This window comes from Carcharodon carcharias, chromosome 22 (assembly GCF_017639515.1).
Source record: "Carcharodon carcharias isolate sCarCar2 chromosome 22, sCarCar2.pri, whole genome shotgun sequence".
Classification (NCBI taxonomy): Eukaryota; Metazoa; Chordata; class Chondrichthyes; order Lamniformes; family Lamnidae; genus Carcharodon; species Carcharodon carcharias.
In genome coordinates this window covers 43,433,772-43,460,001 of record NC_054488.1, presented here as the reverse complement: position 1 = coordinate 43,460,001, position 26,230 = coordinate 43,433,772, and the positions used below count along the sequence as shown (strand labels likewise).

Sequence of the window (26,230 nt, the reverse complement as noted above, 5' to 3'; positions counted from 1 at the left end):
GCCAGATTCAGAAGTTATTCTTTTTCAAACTCAATTTTGCTAGCAGCTTGGAAGACATTGACATAGGCCTGAAAGTCTCTGACCCCCATGCCAAAAATGCTCTACAATTTGACAAAAGCTCAAGATCTTAGCCATATGTGTGTGTTCACATTACAGCATCACCCTGATGCAGACAGTGATAGTTGTGCTGCAGTTAAAAATACAGGCAACTCATGTAATATCTCTCACCAATCTTTGTAACAATAATGAAGACTAACAATCTGAAAGAAAAAGGGCGAGCAATCGCCTCATCATGGGATCAGAATGTCTAATTTCGATAACAATGTATGGTTTTTAAAGTGTAGCCAATTTTCTGAGCAGACTGGCAGTCAATTGAACATAGCAACTGGGATGGGTGAGCAGTTAATCTGATTTTTTTTTGTTTAGTAGTGGTAATTGAGGAATAATGGCTAGGCCACGGGAGAGCTCCTTGCTCATCTTTGAATTGCAGCATGGAATCCTTTGATTCCATCACCTATAGGCAGGTGAGACATTGGATTTAACGTCTCATACAAAAATAAACAGCAGCTCCAGTAATACAGTACCTGAGTGAAGTGCCAGCCTAGATTATATACCGAGTTCCTGGAGTTAGGAGTTGAACCATTATTCAGAATTGAGAGTACAACTTTCTGATTCAGTGACCTTCAGAGATAAGTGAATGAGTGAATATTTCTTTTAAATTTGCAACACAGACTTTTCAAATGTGTACTGTAATCTTATGAGCTTCAACAATCTGTGAATGAAATATGCATGGTATGAGATAGTTTAAGCCAAAAGCATAAAGAATTTATCTGCATTGGCAGTGTTGCGAGAGGCTCATTAAAGAGGACCTATCCACTGTTTTCGCAACCTATATTTGAAAACTCTTCAGCATTTAGTCTTTGAAACTAGCAGCTGCAGAAAGTTTATATCGTACTAGCGGATATTTCATGATCATGAGGCTACCAAAAATATCTGAATGATGCGGAGGACAGAAAATGATATTAACTCAAAGGATGCACTTTTATAACAAGGAAGATATAGGGCAGAATTTTATAGTCCGGCCCAAGTCAATGGGCTTATGAATGGCTCGCCGCATTTTGTGGACATGCCACCACCACCATGAATTCCGCTCAATGTATATTATTCCGCTAAAAGAGGCAGCAGACTTTCTAGCTGGACTGAGGTTAACAGTGGCATTTCAAAAAGCGTGTCTTAGTATTCTTGGGGACAATTATAAATGAATTATATCAAAGCCGACCTGCACCAACACCTCTACTAAGCGGAGATGAAGCAGGATTTTTGCAGGGCTAACAAGGGGCCAGACAATGGAAGTGCGGCAGGCTCAAAAGAAGATTATTAATAGGAAATTGCCGAGTTGCAACCAAGTGCTTGTGACTGAAAAATGTGACACAGGACTGAGCATTCTTAATAGGAAAACCCTATTATGATGCCACCTTTGGGACTTAGATGTATGAAGGTCTGAACTTGATTAACAGTGAAATCTCCATGAGGAATGCTGCTAGATGATATGATATGATAGCAGTGGTGAAATATAAGTCACTTAAGATTTTGTAGCTTGCAGGTTATACAGTGTTTACTGAACAGAACATATCCTTATATATTGCTGGAAAGAAAGACACGTTGCCGAAGCTTTTTGCCTTGCACTCATCAGGACAAAAGCAAGAATGCCAAATTTCAAACTATCGCAACAACTTTTACTATTGTTTTATTGTTTGAAACTTGGCATTCTTGCATTTGTCCTGATGAGTGCAAGACAAAAAGCTTAAGTAACATGCCTCTCTTTTTAGCAATAGTCAAGTTCTGTACTACCAAACAACTGTTTGTATATCCTTATGTCTAATTCCAACAACTTCATTTTGGGAGCAGTAGTATATTTAAGTATTTATAATCATGAGCTGCAATTATCAACTGCAAAGACACGTGGAGTATAATGTGGGCAAATGTGAAATTGTTCATTTTGGCAGGAACAATAAAAAAAGAAGCTTGTTATCTAAATGATGAGAGATTGAGGAGCTCTGAGAGTCAGAGGGATCTGGGTATCCTAGTGCATGAATCACAAAAGGTTAGTAAGCAGGTACAGCAGGTAATTAGGAAAGCTATTAGAATGTTATCATTTATTGTGAGGGGAATTGATTACAAAAGTAAGGAGGTTATGCTTCAGTTCTACAGAGCATTGGTGAGACCACATCTGGAGTATTGTGTACAGTACTGGTCTCCTTATTTAAAGAAAGATGTAAAGGCATTAGATACATTTCAGAGAAGGTGTATTAGACTAACACCAGGAATGGGTGGTTGTCTTATGAGGAAAGGCTGGTCAGGTTAGTATCGACTGGAATTTAGAAGAGTAAGAGGTGACTTAATTAAAACCTTTAAGATCCTGAGGGATCTTGACAGGGTGGATGTGGAGAGGATGTTTCCTCTTGTGGGAGAATCTAGAACTAGGGGTCACTGTTTAAAAATAAGGGGCTGCTCATTTAAGACAGAAATGAGGAGAATTTTTTTCTCTGAAGGTTGAGAGTCTTTTGAACTCTTCTTCAAATGCAGTGGAAGCAGTGTCTTTGAATATTTTTAAAGCAGAGCTAGATAGATTCTTGATTAACAAGGGGGTGAAAGGTTATCAGGGGTAAGCAGGAATGTGAGGGGTTCAGGTTACAGTCAGATCAGCCATGATCTTATTGAATGGCAGACCAGGATCAAGGCATTGAGTGGCCTACTTCTGCTCCTAATTCATATGTTCGTATGCAGGAACAGAATGAAGCCTCATTTCTTTGAAATAATGAGCTAATAAATCAATCATTCAAATGATAGTAAGGGTAACATGTCTACATAGGATTTTTAACAGTCAAGCTTTTGAAGTGGAACAACTGTTGAATGTACATCCAAAATTAGTGCAACTTATTTTTCACAACTATATGATGTTGCTAATCCCCAAAGTGAAAATTACAATCTGAGAAAATGTACAAATCAAAAATTGAAGTTAAATTTATTATTGCAGAAAGAGAATATGGTTTAGAGACTGAAATTCAATGTTGGTTATAGATCTGGGTAAAGTGGATACCATCAAGTTGGTACATTTTCCTTTTACCCCTAGGAACTGGGTTTTACTCCAAACTACAGCAACAGGATAATAAGCCTCTTTTGATTTGTTAAAGCTCAGATGGGACACCTTTAAAGAAAGCTTATGTTATACCTAACTGTTAATGGGCATGTTTTTGAATGTATGGTAACACTAGGTGTTTTTTTTAAATGTCCTCAATTTGAGCTTTAAAATATCAGGTTTTCGAACAGCAATAAATGTAGAACGGCAGAAATAAGTGAATGAGAATGTCCAAACATCAAGGAAAATTTTCCACTAAGGCATTCAGCACAGAAGTTAAAGAAGTGGGTGTTGCATCTTATCACGAGCTCAGTTGCTACCACCATTACCCATCTCTGAAAAGTTCAGCAAAAAGAATTCTCTTTACCATAATCAGACTTTTTTCCCCCAAATGTCTACATTTTGTCTTCACAGTGGCGACCCAGACCAATGCTATATTTTCTTTTGACTTATCAATCCTTTGCATTCTGTTGATGGTCTGGGCATTCGCTCACCCTGTGAGATTTAGCCCAGTAGCAGACACAATGGCACCAGTACTAAAAATTCAATGAACTTAAGCAGGATACTGAAAAAAACACAAGGTCTTGGTGTGTGTTTTTTTAAACAGAAGTTTTCACCACAGTTTCGCTAACTGCTGTGTTCAAAATGCCATGTTTCAGCTCCACTTCCCACAAAAAAAAATATTGTACAGGAGAAAAGAGATCATGCTTCTCAATCTCAATTCAATTCTGACCTCGCCATTAATGTCCTGGATTCCAATATTTGCTAATATTGTGAAAAACTCACTCTCCTTGGGTGCTGCTCCCCTATCTTTCAAGATTTCCATTCCACTTCTTGTAAAACCCATCCTAGATGCTCTCAAGTCCAAGTTTTACAACCATCCCTCCACAGTCTGCTGATTTTTCTGTATTGGTGCAACTGGTTCCCTTGATCCTTGTCTTATCCAAGTATTACTCTACTTCTAATCTCCCTGATCTCTCTGCCTTGCTACATCTCTTCCCAATTTCAAAAGCCTCCTCTTCAATCTTGCCTTTGGCCACCCCTACTAATTCTTCCCCGATTGGTTCAACTTCTGATCTGCCTCTGTGTGGCTCCTTGGGATTTTTACTCTTTAAAAATCACAATGTAAACTTGTTGCCCTGGTTTGGTGGGGCATAAGCCCAATTTAATTGGTGGGATTTGATATTTTGGACTCAGTGGAGATACGCTGGTTTTGCAGCACCTTTAAGTTTTGTCCTGAAATCCACTGAACCTGGGTGTAAGTCCACCTAAGGTACAGCCTTGCAAATGATGGGTGTAGGTATCCTGAGTTAAAATTCCAACTTGCACCTCTACGAAATAAGGTAAATTTAACATAGGTAAAGCTGAAGTTGGATAGGATATTTAAGTTGATTTGCCATGTTTCAGTGTGCTGTTTAGTAGAGGCTTAGAATTTGTCCTTAGATGTATCTTTTATCAGAATTTGTCTTGCCCTTTATTTTGGGGATTCCAAACTTCATTTAGCAGTCTGCCCCTGGGCCATTTTAAGAAAATTCCTATTGTTAACATTTAGTTTTTGGAGCAGAAAGATTAAGAGCAACAGCAGGTAACCTTGGAAGCCAGGCTTGTGAGATAGCAGGACAGGACATCCAGATCCTCCCACGCATGCCCAAACGGCTGCAGATCATTCCTTAGTGTGTCAAGAAACCAGAGGCCTATGTGTTCTTTGGTATTTTGTGCAAGTTCCCAGAACTACCACTCACACCAGAACACTGCATGGTAGAACCCCCTCTGATAGTGCCACAAAAAGTTGCATTGGGCCCTGTTGCTATCCCTGCCACCTGCCACACATCCTCGGAAGGATTTATCATCCTATGGTTCTGATGCATTAAAAACATTTGTCTTTTCAGGACAAGACCTCTGCAATCATCAACTGAAGTCCCAATAGCCAGGGTCTGACATTTCTTAAACCTCAACTCAGGTATATCGTTGTTCCACTTTCTCATCCTCTGGCTTGAGTTGTGAATCATTCAATATCAATTCCTCATCCATCTGTATCACCCAGAGTTAATTCATCTTTGATATCTCCATCCCCTACCTCATTAGCTTAGTCAGTTCCCATGATTTGCCTTGCCCAGCCCTCTGAATTTTCATGGAGTCAGGACAGCTTCTTCAAGAGGAACCATAGTGTGGATTCGGGAATCATTTGAAAAGTTCAAAAGCTCTTACCTGTGCCTCCAGCCACTCTCCATGGACCCTCTTACCTGCCAAACCAACTCATGCCCCCTAGCCTCTCCCCATGGCCCCTCTGCCCTCCATACCAACTCATACCCCCAGCTACTCCCCATGGCCCCCCATACCAACTTATGCTGCTGTTCCTCCTTCTTTGCCTTTCCTTCCCTGAAATTATGTACATTCTTTTCCTATTGAACAGCAGAATGATTATTATTGTCAATCATAGAACGCTGCTGTTGACAACTATTTGAGAATTCTCATCAATTAGGAAATTCCCACTGAAATAGTGAGGCTTCACTAGGGCATGCATGGTATTCCAAATCAATTTATATGGTGGGACTGATTTCATATCCTGATATTTGGAGCTGGATTTTTGTGGATTCAGTATGACTCCAGAGCCATTTAAAAATGACAAGCAAGACCTGATTCTGGGATTCACAGCACTGCCAATTTTCTCTAGCACGACACATGGGTGTATGTAACAACCTGCACTCCCAACCTGGCTGGTTCTATTACAGGGTAGGCATCGCCTAGCCTCCTGCATTTTCATGGAGTGAGGCCAGCTTCTCAATGAGGAGTTGTGAACCATAGTCTGGATTCGGGAACCATTTGAAAGGCAAGTTCAAAAGTTCTTGCCCACACCCAGCAGCCACTCCCCATGGCCCCTCATATGCCCCATACCAACTCATGTCCCCAGCTGCTACTCCACATGGCCCCTTATCCCTCCATACCAACTCATGCCCTTTTTTTTAATTCATTCACAGGAGGTGAGCTTCGCTGGCTGAGCCAGCATTTATTATCCATCCGTAGTTGCCCTTTAGAAGGTGGTGGTGAGCTGCCTTCTTGAACCACTGCTAGGAAGGGAGTTCCAAGATTTTGACCCAGTGACAGTGAAGGAACAGTGATATATTTCCAAGTCAGGATAGTGAGTGACTTGGAGGGGAACCTCCAGGTGATGGTGTTCCCATCTATCTGCTGCCCTTGTCCTTCTAGATGGTAGTGGTCATGGGTTTGGAAGGTGCTGACCAAGGAGCCTTAGTGAATTCCTGCAGTGCATCTGGTAGATGGTACACATTGCTGCTAGTATGCGTCGGTGGTGAAGGGAGTGAATGTTTGCAGATGTGGTACCAATCAAGCGGATTGCTTTGTCCTGGATGAGGTCCAGCTTCTTCAGTGTTGTAGGAGCTGCACTAATCCAGGCAAGTGGGGAGTATTCCATCACATTCCTACCTTGTGCCTTGTAGATGGTGGACAGGCTTTGAGGAGTCAGGAGGTGGGTTACTTGTCACTGGATTCCTAGCATCTGACTTGGTCTTGTGGCCACAGTATTTATATGACTAGTCCAATTCAGTTTCTGATCAATGATAACTCCCAGGATGTTGATAGTGGGGAATTCAGTGATGGTAATGCCATTGAACATCAAGGGGCCATTCACCCAAAATGCAGAGTACATAACCAGTGAGCTATATAGCAGTGGCAAGTGGGCTGATAAATGAAAACATCCATTCAGAAATGTTCTTTGAAAAAAAAAATCTGCTGTTCCTATAACCCCATAAGTGTCAATCACACATAATAAAATATCAGTAAGAGGCTTCAAACACTTAACACCTCAGATGTGTGACAAGGCAGAACATATTATTTAACTATATAAAGTATGACAAAATCTGCAATGCGAAAAGCTAAGACAAACAATAATGTCAACCAGACAAAGTGAATTTCCATCTCTTTAATTATCGTACATATAGAACAATTATTGTAAACAGTGGTAATTATGATTGTGAAAAACAAAATATTAAGAACAGTGGGAACTCTGACGTCACAGAGTGCAGAAATTGTAGTTGGGGTTCAGGATCGGCACATCACATCCGTCCTCAGTAATGCCTCATTTAGAAATACTGGACGCAAAATAGTAAAACGTTCCATTTTCAAACATCTTTTACAAAGATTAAAAATGCACCAAGCCAAGAAAATTAAATAAAAAGATAGTGGTCTATTTGAGTTAATTCTACTCTTTAATATCATGCTTAATTCTGATATGCCTGTTACAGGATGCTGATGTTCAGATTTATTTGATAACACATTGATGGGACGTTCTTTTTGTGCAGCAATGTTCCTTGGACAACTTTGCAGAGATCAGCACTTGTACTTTACCTGGCTTTCTTGGCCTGAGAGGAAATAAATAAAAATGTACATTATAGTTATAGAAAAAAAAACTAGTAAAACATTAAATGAGGATGGTCAAGTGCATTGCTGCATAACATGAAAAGCTTCATATGAAAGCAGGTGGGTTTTCATCCATCATAGAGTTCCCAGTCTCAGGCTGCCTTTCAAGAGTAGCAGTGAGTACAATGAAGATTAATCTTACAAGGTGAAAAAGGAGAGAGAAGTCAGGGGCCAGGTTATCCAGGCTGCTGTTAGTGTAGGGTAGAGAGTAGAACTGTCAAAAAGTCTTGTGAGCATGCAGTAATCCAGTTTCTCAAATGGGAAATTTTTAAAAATTATCTTGTTGTAATGATTGTTTCAGAGTCTGAGCATTAGCCTTGTATTGGAGTTATTAAAAAAGCGAAGACTTACAAAATATTTAAGATATAACTTTTACAAGCCATTAATGCTTCTTCTGTTACACACAAATGTTCCTTGTACAATGAAGAATTATTACCTTATTACACAGGTTAACTATCAGTTACTGAATAGTCTATGTATACCATAGATTTGTTAAATGTTGGGTGGGAACAATGACTCATGTGCAAAATACTTTATTATGCTTCCATAGTTCTACAATTTGCCTCACACAATGTCTCTTCGGATAGCAGAGATGGAAAATCCAGTATTTGGGGTTTAAGCTAAATAACTGCAGCTTATACAGCCCTGTGAAGACAATTATAATACATCTGGAACTGATTTTGAAAGGACACACAAATTTGTGTACTATTCACCCAGAACTAAACATTTTAATTAATTTATGGCCAACATTGTATTTACAGCTTAGTTTTCTTTAAATATTGTTAAAAAAGTGAAGAAAAGTTGTTATTTCCAAATAGAATTAAACATTTAGTTGGAACTTTATCTTTGGGTGCTTCCAATATTAAAAATAATGTACTGACTAAATAAGTACAACAAATGTAGCTGCAATGACCTTTAGATGTACCACTGTTTACTGTAGCCAGTTATAATTCAGTTTGCAATTGTGTATAATATTTAAGACTATTTCAGTTATGGAAAATAGATATTATAATAGTGTGCATGTTTTCAGACTATTTTGCAGGTGAAATGTTGTTGCACTTCATTTTTCGTTTTCTGATAGAAAAAAAACTTACATTTAATGTAAAGCAGCTCTTAAGTGCCTGAAACTCTTTTGCACACATGTCCTTTCGGAGGTCCTTGCTTCCCTGGGTATTTGCAGCCACACATCTCCCATATACTGATGCCTTCAAATCAAAAATCGGAGATGGAATAAGCAAATATACTAGAGAGAAGAGATCACACCAGCTAGAAATGTGTTGTTAATAAAAAACTACACAAAAATAAGAAAATAAATAGAAAATACTGAACATACACAAGTCAGTCAGCAGCTGTAAAGATTAACGACAGGGCTAACATTTTAGCTGTACGACTCTTAGAATTGAAAAGTAATTAAGCAGTTGGGTGAATGAAAGAAGAAAATAGGAGGTGATAACAGAAACACTAATCACAGAGAGCAAATTAATGCACCGAATGCTGCAGTCAGCCTAATAAAGTAATAGATTATAGTGAGGCAATAAAAGGAGGCAAAAACGAAATGCAAGTAGGTAAGATGATGAAAAGTACTGGAGAAATCCATGCAACTATAATGGCAAGGAAGTGATTAAAATAAAAGATTCAGGGATTCAAAAATGAGAACAGCAAATGCTGGAATACAAAATAGGCTCACCAGTCACAGCAAGAGAAAAAAAACTCAAGTCTGGCAATGTTAAATTCAGACCAGAAATCTAAAAAGTGCCCAAAATAACATGTCATTCCTTACGCTTTGCTGATAACATTGTATAGCAGACAAGTTTTGTTTATTGGAAACAAATAATTTTGTTTCTTAATATTTGCCTCTTCAGCACTTTAATCTCCAGAGTTACCCAACCATTTATCAATTAAGGACTGGAACAACCTTCCACTTATCTTAATCTCTATACCCTCTAAGGATGGAAAATCCATTGAACTCTTTAATGTTACCACTGACTGCACTCACTGTGCACTTTGTGAAAATCCCTGGTGGAAGACTACAGATGGAAACATTACCAAGTATCCTTGGCTTCTTCTTTGCCTCCTCTTCCTTATCAGCTTGTCAGCCTCATTATCTGGAGGCTTGCAGTCATTTTCCGCATCTATATTGAATACACCCAGCTCCACCCCTCTCAAAACTGTGACCACCTGCATGCTGTCAGACTGCCTTACTCATCTACCTTTGCATATGAGTCACACTTTGCCCCAACAGAAACCATCATTTTTAGACCCTCCCCAAACTCCACTACCTCATCAATGACTTAATCACCCCCCAAGGCCACTGATTCAGAGTATACCAGACCTTGCAAACCTTAGGGTTTTGTTCAATAAAGGTCTTAGCTTCAACCACCAACATCTTATTCATCACCAATACCATCTCAACTTCAACAACAGTGCTTGCTCCACCACTAGCATTTAGCCCTTAGTTCTGTATCCCGTTGCACCTTACTAAGCTCCAATGACTTCCTTTTCTCTCCCACACATACTTAACAAGCTCCTATTGTTCAACCTCCTCCGGACTTACAACCTCCTGCACCTGTCAGTGCTTTGACTTTTATGATCTGGGCCTGATGCTCATCCTCTGCTCTCCAACTCCACCTTTAATCGCAGAACTTGCAGTCACCTCAGCCCTCCTCTGGTCAACCCCCTCGCTCTCTCTATCCTTCGGTAACAGCTGGATCCTCATCCTCCTATTAACTTCCATTTGTCAAACATCTTGGGAAGATTTGTTTTAACGTCGAGGTCAACTTAATGAATCCAGGTTCCTCCTGTTGACTCGTGAGCAAAAGAGATTGTACAATCCCGACATTCTGAAAGACAACAACTGGATAAAATTTGAACCCACTTCTTCAGCACATGCTGCCATGAAATCAGGGAAACTCCTGAGTTTATCCCTTGTGCGGATCCAGATCTCCTTGCCCGGCATAGCCCTGTCGGTCAGGAAGAGGTGAAGCCGCCACTCGGCTTGACCTGGGCGCAGCCATCTTGGTCCCAGTGACGAGGATTCCGGTTCCGCTGGGGTGGGTGAGGCCACCTACCCAACCACCTACCAGATGGCTGGCCGCTGATTGGCAGATGGACGGACGTCACCGGGAGGGGCAAGGTCGGCCGCTGATTGGACGGAGGCCGCCGCCGTCGGTCAAAGGTCGACGGGCGGCTGGAGGTGATGGCAACGGTGGGGGAGAAGCTGGGATTCCTGCAGCGAGTGAGTGAGTTGGAGCCCGGTTCAGTGCGGGCGGCGGGGGTGTCAGTCACACTGTGCACCCGAGACTTGTTTGTCGAGGCCCCGGGGGGTGGGGCTGTGGGTGTGGAGTGGAAAATGATGGCAGAAACCTGGCCCCTATTTGTAAGGCCCTGGACCAGCAGCCAGGGATTGGCATTGTCAATGATTAAAGCCCTTTCAGGCAGATTTTAACAGTGTCGCACTGCTATTGATATTTTATATATTCTATTTTATATAATTATATATTTTTTTTTACATATAGAAAGTGTATATGATGTGTGTGGTAAAATTGTAATCCTACTGGTGTATGGTGTGGTTTCTGTGCATTTTAATACCATATCTGTGCTGCTGTTTGGGGATTATCTCTAATTTCTTGTTATTTCAAATGGTGGTTGTTTTAAAACTTACACTCAAACTTTCTAGGCACAGTTGAGAGGTTTTTTTTGATGTGATCACCTGTTGGTGTCATCTTGTCGCAAGTAGTGACTAAAACGCATTTGTTCATCTGTTTATCAAATAAAAACACTAATGATGATGCACCAGGTATGCCAGGAACTACAGTTACAAAGACATGGCATAGATAGAATTGTGTTGTGTCTTTGTTTCTTTTCTTTTTGCCCCGATTTTAAAAAACAAGTTAACTTATTAAAAATAAATCTTTTATTGAAGTCTGACCTTTTCGTAGACTCTTGCTGAAGATAATGCGGTAGCTGACACATTTTAGTTCTGGGGATCCTGATCAAGTCTCATTTGGGGTTAGGTATGATTGTTTCAAGAGCTGTTCATTCTGCTTGTGCTGGCCCTGGATGTAATGTTTCTACCAATAAAAATGTTGAATGGCTTTTCTCTTTTCGGTCCCTCCGATTGTCCTGCACTTGTCTGCGTGTCTTTTATTACCAATCATATAACCCCCATTGTCTTCGTTGATTTAACTAGTCCAAGGAATCACAAAAGCATGTTTGTATTATTGTTAATGCCAGTTGGTAGGCCTGTCATCTTCAGGGAGAAAAAAATAATCAAATTTATTTTCCATAACTAGCAACTTCTATTATCCCAGTCCCTCACCTTGACCTCCCTGGTCTGTGGCAGCAGGTGTGTGTGTGTGGCATGAAGGTGACAGCCTCAAATATCTGCAGCCTGCAAGTTCAATTTCAGCTATCTGGGAGCTCTAATGAACAAAGAATTTGGGCCACCTTTGCTGTGTGCTGATACCCAGCCAGCTAGACTCCTCTCCGCCCAGTTTAGCCTGCCATCAAATGTTAAAGAAACAGAATTGGTGGTTCATTTCTGAGGAGGAGATGCATTAGAAGTTATGTTTCTAGTTCATTTAAGCACTCTTATGCTTCCTAATAATGGATTTTTTTTTAAAAAGTCCTTTTGATTTTCAGCAAGCAATCAAACCGTCACTTTCCAAACGTTACCTCAATTGTTGCTCTCATGCAACTCCCTGCCTAAGATAAAGTCAAAGACAACGTGTCCAATCTAACACCACACCCTTTCTCAGCAGTGGTTCCATACCGTGGCCAGTCAAGTGTGTGTCTTTGCTATTCTCTCCCACCCAGAGTTTCGGGACAGTGAGCCATTAAATGTTAAAAAGTGGCTTGATCAGGGTTCCGTGAATTTGAGCTTCTAAATGCAATGTTGTGGGAATTCCACTACTAATTCTAAACTTCTTTCACTTGCAGATTTAAGTCAGAGACATATATATAGGAAAATCTGACCTGATAGCTTCAAAAAGTGTAAGCCATTCAAGAATAGCCCTGGTTAGCCTATGACTTGTACAAAAGAGTCACAGAATAGGTTTGTAACATAAGCTATAGATATTCCCAAAACTCCTTCACCTATATTAGAGAAACAAAAAGTATATGAAGGCTTACTGTCAAATGTTAAAGAAACAGAATTGGTGGTTCATTTCTGAGGAGGAGATGCATTAGAAGTTATGTTTCTAATTCATTTTAGCACTTTTATGCTTCCTAATAATGGATTTTTTTAAAAAATCCTTTTGATTTTAAACAAGCAATCAAACCGTCACTTCCCAAACGTTACCTCAATTGTCGCTCTCATCCAACTCCCTGCCTAAGATAAAGTCAAAGACAGCGTGTCCAATCTAACACTACACTGTTTCACAGTGATATTCTTAACCTCCTCTTGGCTAGAACTCCTGCCCTTCTTCAAGTAGTGCCATAGGGGCTTTATACACCCATCTGAGAAGATGGCTAGAGCCTCGGGTTAAAAATCTCATTCAAAAGCTGCAACCCTCGATAATGTGTACGTTCTTGGTACTGCGCTGAATTGTCAGCCTATGTTATATGCTCCAATTTCTGGAGTGGGATATGAACCCATGGTTTTCTGGCATGGAGAAAGAAAGCTGCCATTAAGGCAAAGCTAACATTTCAGTTATAGTTTGCAGTATTGGGCCCAAGCAGTGACGAGCAGCATCCATGAGGGTTTCTCTCAACCCTTGGCCTATTTGTGTTACAATTCTGGAATTATATTTGTCACCTCTTGTACCGATGCGAAAGTGGAATTATAATTGTCCTTGAATTTACAGTCCCTATTTTCCCACTGGGCCAAACAATTAATACTGCAGATTCTGGAACTCTTAAATAAAAACTGAAAATGCTGGAAATACTCAGTAGGTCAGGTATCATCTGTGGAGAGAGAAACAGTTAATGTTTCGGGTCGATGAGCTTTCAGCAGAACAACGAAAAGTTAAAGATGTAATAGGTAATCCTCAAGCATGAGGAATAGCACCTCATCTTTCGATTAGGCACTATTCAGCCTTCTGAACTAAATGCTGAGTTCAACGATTTCAGACTGTAAACTTTCTTCCTCCACCCCACCAATTTTGTTTCCTTTTCTTTGCACGTTTTGGTTTTCTATTTTGTATTTTGCTTTCAGACAGTAGCACACCTGCTCTAGGCACATCTTTTGTTTCTTTTGCTACCCCACCACCATTTCCTTTGGCCCTGGAAAACTAACTCTTCTATCATTCAATCTCACCTGTTTTTCACCCTAACACAGACCTTCCTTTGTCCATGTCCCATCCACCTCTTGCTCAAAACCTATTACATTTCTAACTTTTCCTAGTTCTGATGAAAGGTCCTTGACCTGAAGCGTTAATTCTGTTTTTCTCTCCACAGATGCTGTCTGACCTGCTGAGCATTTCCAGCATTTTCTGCTTTTAGGTCTTTATTTTAGTTTTGTTTCTCAGCATTGTTTTGGTTTGAATGACTCAGTACCATACCTTGTTAATTTACACAGTGAGCAATCCAGAAAGAACAATTAAAGTAATAGATTTATTTAAAAGTTGTTTCTGATCCAAAAGTACACTAACGCATTTGTATGAAAATCTGAGGATACTTCACACTGGAGATTCATAGAAATATGTGTACATTAAAAATTGAAAATGATGTTAATTACTCCATAAGTGGTTAATATGTGAAAATGACTGACAACTATTAATAATGAAATTTTCTTCCTCCTAGAATTAAATTTGACAAAGCTCTTAATTCTTTCACTTTGGTGTCTTTAATTATAGTGTCTGACTTGCTATCTTTTTAGGATTTATTCTCTAATTTGAAATGCAGCAGCTGTTTTTCATAAAATAATGAAAGCTCGTTTTGGGCTTTAGAAGTTGGATTTTCTTGTTTGTTCCATTGTTGCTGTTCCCGATTTTTGGGCACTGTTACTTAACAAGACTGAAACCCTTTGTCATGCTTTCCTGACCAGCAGAATTGACTTCTCCAAGACTTCTCTCATTGTTCTCCCCAGATTTGATGATGCAGTTAAAATACATAACCTCCAACTTGTCCAAAATTCTGTCCTATTCCAAGTTTTAATGCTCATCAACCTTCTGCATGCCATTCTCCTCATCATTTTCAAAACCATCATTCTCAGTCAGAAATCCCTCTGTGGTCTCACTACACCTTAATCTTCTTCAGGACTGCATCCCAGGCCACGCACTCTGCTGTTTGAAGCATTAACTTCCTACTAATCTTCTATTCCTCTGCTCATCAACAGTGGCAACACCTGCAGTCTTGCTCCTACTCGCTGGAACCCTTTCCTTGAATCCTTCAATCATGCTAACTCTTCCGCCTTCAAAGTCTCTTTAGTCATACCTTTGGTCATCTTCCTAACTAGCTTGTTGTTGCTCAATGTCTATTTCATCTCTCTGTAAAGTTTGAGATGTTCACTACATTAAAATGCTTTCTTTATGCAAGTTTCCATTAGTAGTTGTGACAAAATGTACCTGAGAAATGTGAATTCCAGTTATGGTGACAAGGAAAACTATTGCTCTGCATCATTATTTTGCTTCATTTAGTGGCCAGGCTGAGAACTAATTATGGGAGATGAACTCTTGATATCCTCCTAGGGGTTTCAGTGATAAAAGTTCAGCTGAGGACTGGAATGGGATACCACCATCACAAGAAGCAACTGAATAACCTTTCTCATTTGTGTACTGACACCTTGAATTGTGGTGTCAGCTGTGGACAATGGCTTTGATCACTTGAAGATTATTAGGCCTTCTGTCTTGTACAGTAAGTAAATTGTGTGCTTCACAGCTTATCAACAGGTATACTCCTCCTTGTAGCTTTATTTGTGCAAAACTGGTTGCTGTAACTAAATTCCCTTTTATTTTATTTTTTTTCTTTCCAGCTTCCTATGTTGATGAAAGCAACATCAGATGATGAAGTACCATGTCCTGGGTATCTATTTGAGGAGATTGCCAGTATCCTTACATGGTGCATTCACAATTTCCTCTGAGTTTAACTGCCCAGTTTTCTGTTGGAAAAGTAAAAATGGATCCTTGAAGCAAATTATTTTTGGTTTTAGTAAATTGCAAAGTTTGTACACATTGGAGAAACAACAGGAATGGGCCGATTTTGAATGGATTCCTTTTAAAGTCATCAAATGTCCCATCACCTTTCAGCTCCAGACCTTCTCTCCCAAAAATATGTATTCAAACCTTCCAATCTGACTTCTACCCATTCCCTGGCCAGTACCATCTTCCGTGACCATGACCAGGAATGTCTTATTTATTGTCCTCTACTATCTTTTTGCAAAGTTTGATACAATTGAACATGCTGTTTCTCTCACCAGCTCGCCTCCATTGTCCAGCTCTATGGCACTGACCCAAAATAGTGCCACTCCCTCCTATCCAGACCCAGTCACTTTATCTCTAGCAATGGCTTCTCCTTCACTCTCTGTACAATAACCTCTGGAGTCGTCAAAAGATCTACCCATTTTCTCACTTACATGCTACCCCTTGTTGACATAATCTGCAGACATGGATTCAATTTTTATTTATATTGATGATATTCTGTTCCTGGATCACTTCCCTCAAACCACAGATTACCTTGGCATTGTCAGACACTTGTTCCACATTAAGTCTTGGATGAATTATAACTTCCCATTGAGAAGAACAAAGACATTACTCTCAGCCCCTACCACAAACTCTGCCCCATTGACACTAATTCCATCACAGTCCTTGATCTCTTCCACTTACTAAAAAAAGCCATTCAAAGCCTTTTTGTCCTGTTCAACCCTGAGCAATGGTTCATAACCCACTTCTTATCTGTTACCAAGATCACTTTTTTCCATCGCCACAATCTTGCTCGTTTCACCTCATGCCTCAATCCTTCCACCTTTGAAACTTTTAATGATTGAAATCCTTATCTGTGTTTTTGTCACTTGGAAACTGATTTGTTTTAATGCTCTCCTCACTGGCCTTGATAAGCATCATGTTCTGCCCACACGTCACTTTTGGACCTACACTGGCTCCCTGTCGCTAACATATTCAGTTTTAAAATGCCTGTTTTAAAAAATCCTTCCATGGCCTTACTCCATCCTGCTTCTGAAACCTCCTCCAGATTTCCTTACCTTCTCACACTCTTCAGTCATCTTAACTTTGACCTTCGACGCACCCTTCCTCCCTTTGCTCCATCATTGAAGGCAGAGATTTCAGTTCCCAAGGCCCTACTCCATCTATAAACCCTTTATTTCTTTACTTCCCTATAAAACCTTCTCAAACCTTGTCTTTTCACATAAGCCTTTAACCACTCCTCTTAAATTACCTCTTCTGGCTTGATATTTCTGGTTTTACTATTTTGTGTCTTGGGATTCTTTTTTTACTACAGACACCATATTTGTTGCTGTTATTTACTCAACCCTGTAGTCTAGTATATTAAAAAGGATAAGAACCTATCATCAAGCTGGAGTTACTGGTTTATTTCAACCTGAGAAAATAATCAGTCTTACATTGTTTAAGTTTGCCGTTAATGGTAGAGTTATATCCTAACCGAATGGAACTGCAGAAATTTCTCATGAGTCTGTAGGATTGTGTCAGTGCCTACTGGAGTACCTGCTGGAGCGACTGCAGAGCCATTCCTGTTATGTCAAACTGAAGGTGGGTAATACTCCTTTTGACCTCACGTATTATTTGCCCAGTGTAGATTCAGCATGACTGTAAAGCTCTTAGTTCTGTTTAAAAAAAAAATAGGGAAACAAGCCCCTTTGATCTATTTATTTGACTTATAAAAAAGAACAAAACACTCTTGGTGACCAGTAATGTAGCACAGTGGTGTACCAACATCATATATAGGGTGAGGGTGGCATTTTCATCATACTGAGTTTCTGATCTCTGGAACGCTTTTGCACAAAGAATGGACCCCCCCCCCCCCCGCCTGCCATTTAAAGGAATCATGATCTATTTACAGTTTAGTTGCTGTATTATTCCTTCTGGCTGGTGGTGCATTTTTGGAGCTTTCCTATATTTGTCTAAGGTATCAGTAGTTTGCTGGGCGTGAACTGACTATTTTATTGTAACTCAGCAGGCTGAACAGCGGCCTCCTGTACCGTTATGATTCTGTGACTCTGAAATTTAAAAGCTCATGCTGAAACAAGTTGCTTTCAAACCATGAGTGGCCTGGTAGGGTTGTTTCTTGTAATTGAGCATGACTGAGTGAGTAAAGAAAGGCTGAGCAGGACAAGCTGCTAGAAGAGGGAGGGGCAAGGTGAGGAGAAGTGCTTTTGGCAGTGGGCCATATCCAACGAGGGCCTTCAGCAAGCAATTTTCTTATCTCAACTTGAGCAATGACCAATGTTTGAGACATCTCCAGCTCACGAAAGAGGTCATGATGGAAATCTGCCAACTACTGCAGCCAAAGCTGAAACCTCAAAATAGGACATAAAAAGTATCATCCGTGGCTCTCAACTTTTATGCATCTGGCTTTTTCCAGGCTTCTGCTAGGGATATTAGCAACATCTCATAGTTTGTAGTACACTGCTGCACAAGGGAGGTCTCTAAACAAAGAGAAACAGCGTTATCTCTCTTTTGTTAAAGACAAGTAGGTGAAGCGAGCATAAGGGTTTACTTGGATTGAAGGCTTCCTTTTAGCAGAGGGTGTCATTGACTCCATGCACCTTGTTTTGCATACGCCTCAATTGAACTGTGCTGTTTTCCTGAGCTCAAAGAAATTCCACACCCTCAGTGTGCAGCTGACATATGCAGGACATCATTCAGGTCGGTGCCCATTGTCCTGGCAGCAGTCATGGTTTCCTTCCTTCTGCAGCAGTCCATTGTGCCAGATGCATTTGACCTGCCATGGTAAGTCAAAGATTACTGGGTGACCAAGGTTATCCACTCATCACATAGTTGATGGCTCTAGTCTGGAACCCTCAAACATGTGCACAATAGGCATATAATGAGAGCCATGCTGCCACAAGGAACATTATAGAGCACAGGCATCTCCATCCTCATCGACATCCTGGTACAACGCTTCTGCCTGGGCCAGAGGAGCCGTGTAGTATTCAGCTGAGCAAGGAACAAGGTATACTTTGTTCTGCACGCTACACGAGTTGGCCATTATGAGGGAACAGCCTTGGTAAGCACTGATCATGGAGAAGCTGAGGAGCAGGGGCATGAGGAGGAGAAAGTGAAGGAACAGGAAGAGGAAAGGAGGATACAATCCAGACAACCCCTTTCTGCCCAGACTTGACATGATCAAATAGTCTCAACCAGTTCACCATTCACTAATCATGTTCCTGTCCTCAATCACTGACCATCACATTGTCCTCTTTGCCACAACGCAAAAATAAAAGACAACAGTAACTGCATATTCCATTCCAAATTATGTGCCCGTGAAGGATGACCTTGAGTAGCTCTGCATAAAAGGTCTGACTTCATACTACACTGTTTTAGCCTGGGCTGGTTGTCTGACAGGGAAAGACAAGTGCACTGGCAGAATAGCAGGGGTGGGAGCATGAATGCTGTCATCCTAAGGGAGAACTGCAGGTTCGTACTCCATGGAGCCACTGCTATCCTGTGTCAGTGCTTCAGCAGTCCTAGAAATCTTTTGGAGAAAAGTTGATGGACTGCGTTGATGCCCTATAACCTCCTTTGAAATGGTATCATGAGGCATGATGGCAGCAGTCTAGGTTTCCTTTGCAGCACTCAGACCTCTGGTGGAAGCTGCTTGTGCTGTAGTGGAAGCTGAGACATCGCCCATTAGATTCCACAGATATGGTGATGGAGGTGACCATGTTGGAAAGGATGGGCTCTAAGCTCTGCACAAAATCCTGTGCAAGTTGCTGTTGGACTCCTTGACATTGGCTTTCTGGCAGACTGATCCCTCCTTCATCTCAGCCTCTAAAATGGGCACAGCATCAGCATCTGAGCTGGTGTCTGTTACTGAAATCGAGTGACGGTGTCTATCTTCACTTTCTTCTTCCCCTGGTTCCACTAACTGGGCAGGTTTCAGTTCTTGAGTATCTGAAGTGAAAAAGGGACAAGTGGGAGGTTGTGGTGAAGGGAGAGGAGAAAGTAAGAAGTGCGTGCTTACGCCATCAGCAGCATCTCCCTCAGAAGGGATTGTGGGATATGGGAGAAGTGGGATAAGAGAAGGAGGATTAAGTATGCCGATACTCTCATCATCAATCGGTTAGCCCCATCAGTGGCCAAGGTCTTTGCAATTCCCCCTTCCCATGGTGGCCAGCTCTGTCTCCACATAGGAGTTAAAACATGGAAGTGAGTTTGTCCCCCTCCAGCTCTTTACTACTGCCCCCTGTATTATGCTACCTTCTGCAAAAAAAAGAGATCAATTTGCTGGTGAGTGTCCTGCAATATGTTAGGGTGATGTGGCTGAACAGCTGCGAGTGTGTGGCCAAGTTGTGGGTGCTAGGCTTGCTACCATGTGTGTGTGAATGTTAGGTAAAGCAAATGAATAGTAGGGTTGAGTCCTGATTGATAGAGACTGTTGGCAGCTGAGTGATGGAGATGTGGTGAATTAAGCTAGTGATGCAGCTGGTAGGATATAATTTAAAAACGAACACTCATCTTGACAACTTGTGAGCCATCATTAAACTTCTTCATGCATGGCATCAGTGTTCGAGGACTAACACTTGTGGCATTAGCCTCTGTCACTATGTCTTCCCACTGCCTCCTGAGCATGTTGCTAGATATATTCTACACCTTAGCCCCCCCACCAATACAGGATATTTCTCTTTCGTTCCACATCATCCTTCAAGGCCTCCAGCACATTTTCAGAAAATGTTGAATTTTGCTCTCTATGGTCAGCCATTCGTCACTCTTTTTTAAAGCACAGATTCACTTCTGAAACAACTGCTAGCACCTATTCCAGCCACGATGCACCTTCCCTTTTAAGAGGTACAAGCTGCCTTTAAGTAGCACCAGCACTCATGGTATCAGGCCCTGTGCTAATGCATGTAGTCAATGAATAGCACGGGGAGCGTTGGCTACATACAGCAATCATTTAAAACAACAGGCAGCAAGAATTTGATGAGCATAGGTTAAAAGAGCATTGCAATCTCTGTTCCTCTGTTTTCGGGGGTTATCCAACTTAACCTCCATGGTATTTTGGGAAACCATCTAGCTTACTCTTCCAAATCTCCTATCTGTCTCCTTGCTCTAATCCCAGAACTAATAATCCTGTATCTTTTTTTCCTATTAGCAATGATCATATATGAAGAAATTGCCTTGATTTTCTTTTCCATAACTCCCTTGTAATATATTTCACAATTCTATCACCCTTTAACTGAAAAAAAGTTGCCTAAATTTCCTATTTTTGTTTGATACTCTTAATTTTACACTATGCTCTCTAGTTCTTGCATCCTGTGTCCAATAAAGAAACTTTTTGGATTCAATTCTCTATACCTTTGTAAAGATTAAAGACTTCCATCAGGTTTGTGCCTCCCTTTTTCAAGAGAGTTAATTACCTCTATAGATGACTTTTCTGCAAGACTCTGCCCCTCTAAGTTTTTCCTCAGAGGAATTTCCCTGCAGCAGTTCTACTTCTGCCCAGTACTGAACTCAAAACTGAACACAGTAATCTATTTGTGGCCTCACCACGGCCAGACGCAACTTCTGCCTCACCTCGTTTGACTGAGATGCGAACACTGAACTTGGCTCTAATGACCTATTTACCAAAACTCCCATATTTCTTGCTGCTGTGTTACCTGAACACATTGCCACTTAACATGTTATTCAAATTCTTGCTTCTTTTTCCTGATTTTATTGATCTATTCTTTTTAACTTGCTCAATATATTCTCTCGAGATACCTGCACTCCCCCAATTTTGGTCTCTTGCGTTCTGATTTTAATCACTGCACCACTGGCGGCTGTGCCTACAGTTGCCTAAGTAGGACCTCAGTTCTGAAATGCCTCCCTAACCTCTCTGCCTCTTAACTTCTCCTGTCCTTTTTTAAGATGCTCCTTAAAGCCTACCTCTCTAACAGGTTTTGGTCACCTTTCCCGATTTCTCCTTCTGTGGCTTGGTGTCAAAAAATGTGCCAAAAATCTTAAGCGCCTTCATTAAATACACTTTATAAATGTAAGTTGCTGTTCTTGAGCCCCCGAGAAAAAAATTGCTGTCCGAGGATATTGCACACTTTGGCTGAGGGGACAATGGATTGAGCAGTATTTAATTTACATGCCGATCTCGCCTCTCCTGAACAGTCTAGAAGGTTGTCTTAAATGGGCACTTCAATCTAAAAATCTGGTAAATCACAACATAATAGTAACAATTGGGTTTGAGATTTACAAAAAGTATGAATTTTGGTGCCATTTTATATTAAAGTACTGCCAACAAAATAATATACTAAGGTGAGAATAAAAAAGGATTATGTGCATTTTGTGAAACAAAGAAAATATACAGTTGCCAATAAAAGCCAAACTAAATGGGTTTCTTGATTTCCAATGAACTCTGGAATTTCTTTCCATCTTTGCCTGACAAATACAATTAAGGAGCAGCTGGTAAATGAGCCAATTGCAAAAGTCTTGCTAAATAATGCTATGAAATGTGAATTTTTTAAAAAATAGGGTCTGGTAGCACTCAAATTGTCTTACGTGTCATAATTTGCAAGCTTGCATAAAAATTGGGCAGGGTGTTGATCCATGAATAAAAAAAAGGTTATATTCTCACTAGCACTCGTCAGCTCATTTACACAGAAAAGTAGACAAAAGGTGCCATTGTGCTGTGTTAGAGGCATGTTGGCTTACATTCAGAGAGCAGTAAAACTGTCTGCTCCATCTTTGTGCTTATTGATAGGTTCTCAAGATATTGCGGCATGTATGTAATCATGGTTCACCTCAATTTATTCTGGAGCTTCGGAGGAATGCTACCCTCATTCAAGAGGTAACAGGTAAGAATTAAAAATAGCTGGTAAGCTGTTATAATGTAAGGCCCATTGTATTGTCTGTAACAAAAGAGAGCAGCACCTTCAACTTTGGTTCATAAAACGGGTGGTAGCAGAATGGTCGACTTATACAACCCATTGGATTTGCAAGGAAGGTTGGGCAGTGTGTCTAATGTGCGGCAGTTCCACTTCCTCCTGTTTTCTACCCTACCCTCTGCATTTGGAATTTCCACCCAATATTTCCACTTCTAATTTCTAAAAGTGAATGTAAGCCATCGGCATCACTGCCTGTTTTGTAGTTGTCACCACATGCTCACACATCCCTGTTTGTTATAACCTTCTTGACTGGGAGATCAGTAACAACCAGTGTCAGTTATTTTCCCTGGATTATTCAAAAGATGATTTTTATCCTCAGTAAGGTAACCTGCCCCCTAGCAGTCTCTCCTAAAAGGAAGATGGCCCAAGCTTTACAGTCTTCATACTTGGTTCATTGAATTCTGTGGTGGGATAAGATGGACCAAGTTAATTAATTTATTTGACAATTGAAATGTTTGATCGTGATCTTAGTGACCTGGTGAACTTATCCCAGTTGTAAAGAACATTATGGGACTTGAAGATATTGTCATCTAATTGGGAAGGTAGTCTGGAACCACTCAGTGACTGGGTTACCCATTCTATTTCAATTTTGTTATGGAGTTAATTATACTAAAGTACATTGTGAGCTGTGAAATTTCCAGTATCACTGGCTGTTCCAGCCGTTTGAAAAGCTGCACCTTGAGATTTTTCATTCAGTACTGCCTCATCTTGATAAATGGCATCATTCATCATTGTCTTAAGGTCATCATGGTACACAGTACCAAACATTCGAGCACAGTAACCAGTTGTAAAAAAAAAATGGTATAGTAATATCTAAGCTGTAAGTTTTAAGATTTTTATGTTTGTGTGAACCAAACTAGTTTGGTATCATCAGAATCCTTCAACTGTCTTTGTCCTTATCACACACATCATGCCAACTCTTTTGCCAAATGTACTGCACCAGGGTTTCTCAACCTTTTCACTTCTGAGACACTCCTCTCTTGTTGCAAAGATTCTACGGACACCTTGTAACACAGTTCTTTTCTTAATATATATTAGTTATACAATTAAGCACTTATTTTTGTTTTATTTCATGTGAAACTTGGTGTTGAACAATAATTCTGTCAAAAAGTGGAGGTATCTTTGACAAACGCACACTAATGTCGTGATTAATGTTTATCGTAACTTAGTACTTTGTTTCCGTTGCTGTCATTGCTGATACTAAATGGGAATCAGCTTTTTAATGCTGCAGATGAAACAGTGCTGCCTTCAGTTGCCTCATGACCAACGTGATCCTGCTTCATGTAATGTCTGCAAACATGCACTTTCCAGCAGGGGTCACTGAATGGCAGTCAGGAGTGGGGAAACCTGGATAACTGCATTCTACCTTTCCACCTTATGTTGGAGGCACGCTTATCGCTCTTTGACCCTATATGGCTAATTTTGCGCAGCCTAGATATCTAACTGGGACACATCTGTACTAGTATCACATGGGTTTGTGAATTTATCCAGTGATTCATCAGTGAAGGCCTTTATATTTGCTATACATCTACATGTATTGCACAAAACAGATTACCAGTTTGGGCATGCCATACAACAAGATGTATTGCTTTGGTAAGACTACCACAACAAATCAACTTTGGTTTTTGTGTCTAAAATTATGCAACATACACATACATTCAAAGCCATTTGTGTAGATTTTCCACCAAGCCAGGGGCTCCTCCACATCTGCCATTGTTTGTACCAGTAGATGCATCCTGTTTTTATCCCTATACATATGTTTTATATGCAGTTGGCTGTATTTAATGGGTATACCTCAATGCAAATACAAACTCGGTTAATATGCTTGTGTGAAAACCCAATGAAAGAATATGAAAAGAACAAACGATGGAATGAAATATATATATATAAACTGGAGTCAGATTTTGTGGAAACAGGACCTAAAACTGATTCATAGATAAAACTCGGGTGTTGTTCTGCTTGGTTCAGGTGGTTTTTTTTTTCTCAGGAGGGTAAATTCTGAGAAGGAGGCAAGATTCCTAAAACAGAAAAAAATAAGTGGTTATAAAACAATAAAACTTGTGATTAAAGCTGACTGAACACAGGTTAAAAGTGTAGAAATGGTTGGCAGTCAGCTAAATGAATAAATGAAGAAAAGTAAGCATTTCCCTCCCAAAGAAAAGGACAAATAAAAACCAGCTGATGTTAGAAGCAAGTTTTAGGTAAGGATGCAATTAATCCAACCCTTATCCACTTTTAAAAGCAGAGGTGGTTGGGTTTTGATAACATTGAATGTTGAGTGGGAGATGGGGAAAGATTTATTTTTTTTTTTAAAAATTGAATGAAGTTGTTAAAAAGATCTCTACCAGATCCTTGACACCAAGCACTGGGAGATATTTTACCACAGCCTAGGGTGAAACTTCCTTCCTTGTGGGAAAGCAGCCAGTCTCACCTTGGCATCTTCGCAACGCTGAGATCACAAGGAGTATGTAGAGCGGAGTATGTTGGTGCTCATTGCAATACAGCACTGGGTTGACACGTTTTTGACTTCATTATATTAAGTAAGAGGGATCCAATCACTTTTGTCCTGTTAAAATCTAAGTTCCCAACAGCACAGGCAGTGAAAGAACCTGAGGCTAAATAAGACCACTTATCTTTTAGGAATTTTACAGTGATGCTCAGTTTGTCAGAATCCTTCTTCTAACCAACCACAATTTAATACAACAAAATTTGTCTGACAGTCAATAGGTGGTATTGGCAGATATTTTCGGTATATATCTAAATCATTGATAAATTGTTCAGGTTGACAGTTGCAGAAGGGTGACCTGTGATTTAGCAGCTGGGATACTCCCAGTGCTGAAAGCAGCCAGGCTATTGTGTATTGTTGTATTTTATCACAATTGGCTTCTGTTATCTAAAAATTGAAAAAAAAAATCAATGTTGCTTTTATATTTGGAAAAAGGGCCTCACACAAGGAAATTAATACTGTACAGTTAAGTTGTGCTATTTATCATTTTATTCAGCTTCCAGGGTTTATGACTAAAACAATTGTGATTTTTGGTGGAGCTATTCTGAGTGAACTGTACTAGCTAAACTATTTTAAAGTATTGGCAGCTTTCTGAGGTTGAACCAGACTCTTTGCAATCTTAGTATCATATGTGACTCCAAGATGACCTCTAGACTTATCTGTCCCAAAGCACACTTCCACATTCTCCCTCCATAAACTTGAGGTTATCCAAAGCTGTGCTGCAGTGTCCTAACTCTCAAAGTCCCATTCCACTATCACCCCTGTGCTTGTGACCTACATTGATTCCCAGTTAAGCAATGCCTTGATTTCAGCATTCTCATCCTTGTTTTCAAATCCCACCCAAGCCCTTGCCCCTCCCTATCTCTGTAATCTTCTCCAGCCCTCAACCTCCCGGTATCTACGCCCCTCCAATTTGGGCCTCTTGAGCATCGCAAATTTTAATCATTCCATGCTTTCAGCTATCAAGGCTGCAAGCTCTGGAATTCCCTCCCTGAACTCCAATATCTCTCTAGCTCTTTTCTCCTTTTAAGATGCTTGTTAAAATGGCTCTCTTTGACCAAACATTTGGCCATCTATCCTAATATTGTTTTATTCTATGTCAAAATTTGTTTGATAGTGCTTCTGTGAAGCAGCTTGGGATGTT

General features: G+C 40.3%; 2 protein-coding genes across 7 annotated transcripts in view; one reads left to right on the top strand and one right to left on the bottom strand.

The window, feature by feature from the left end:
• Window positions 1-7,064: 7,064 nt before the first annotated feature.
• ndufaf8 (NADH:ubiquinone oxidoreductase complex assembly factor 8) lies at window positions 7,065-10,600 on the bottom strand. Its single transcript, XM_041216680.1, has 3 exons — window positions 10,452-10,600; window positions 8,671-8,781; window positions 7,065-7,518 (listed from the first exon to the last, which is right to left on the bottom strand). The coding sequence occupies exons 1-3, from the start codon at window positions 10,530-10,532 to the stop codon at window positions 7,501-7,503; spliced, it is 210 nt and encodes a 69-aa protein (XP_041072614.1). The 5' UTR covers window positions 10,533-10,600; the 3' UTR covers window positions 7,065-7,500.
• A 124-nt stretch (window positions 10,601-10,724) lies between these two features.
• The window catches only part of tepsin (TEPSIN adaptor related protein complex 4 accessory protein), a 34,596-nt gene continuing 19,090 nt past the window's right edge, over window positions 10,725-26,230 (top strand). For 2 of the 6 annotated variants that reach the window (XM_041217148.1, XM_041217143.1), the window contains exons 1-4: window positions 10,733-10,811; window positions 15,489-15,561; window positions 17,147-17,238; window positions 22,397-22,490. In XM_041217148.1, the coding sequence (XP_041073082.1) occupies window positions 10,773-10,811; window positions 15,489-15,561; window positions 17,147-17,238; window positions 22,397-22,490 (298 nt within the window). In that variant the 5' untranslated portion in view covers window positions 10,733-10,772. Of the gene's footprint in view, window positions 10,816-15,204; window positions 15,371-15,488; window positions 15,562-17,146; window positions 17,239-22,396; window positions 22,491-26,230 lie in introns of all 6 variants that reach the window. The other 4 variants (XM_041217146.1, XM_041217144.1, XM_041217149.1 and 1 more) reach the window with 4 other exon arrangements.

Excerpts from the sequence above, each read along its gene's own strand:
- ndufaf8 (XM_041216680.1), bottom strand. The coding sequence starts at position 10,532 with ATGCCGGGCAAGGAGATCTGGATCCGCACAAGGGATAAACTCAGGAGT. Across the intron at positions 8,782-10,451 it reads TGGCAGCATGTGCTGAAGAA|GCATCAGTATATGGGAGATG; the intron begins GTGGGTTCAAAT and ends TTTGATTTGAAG.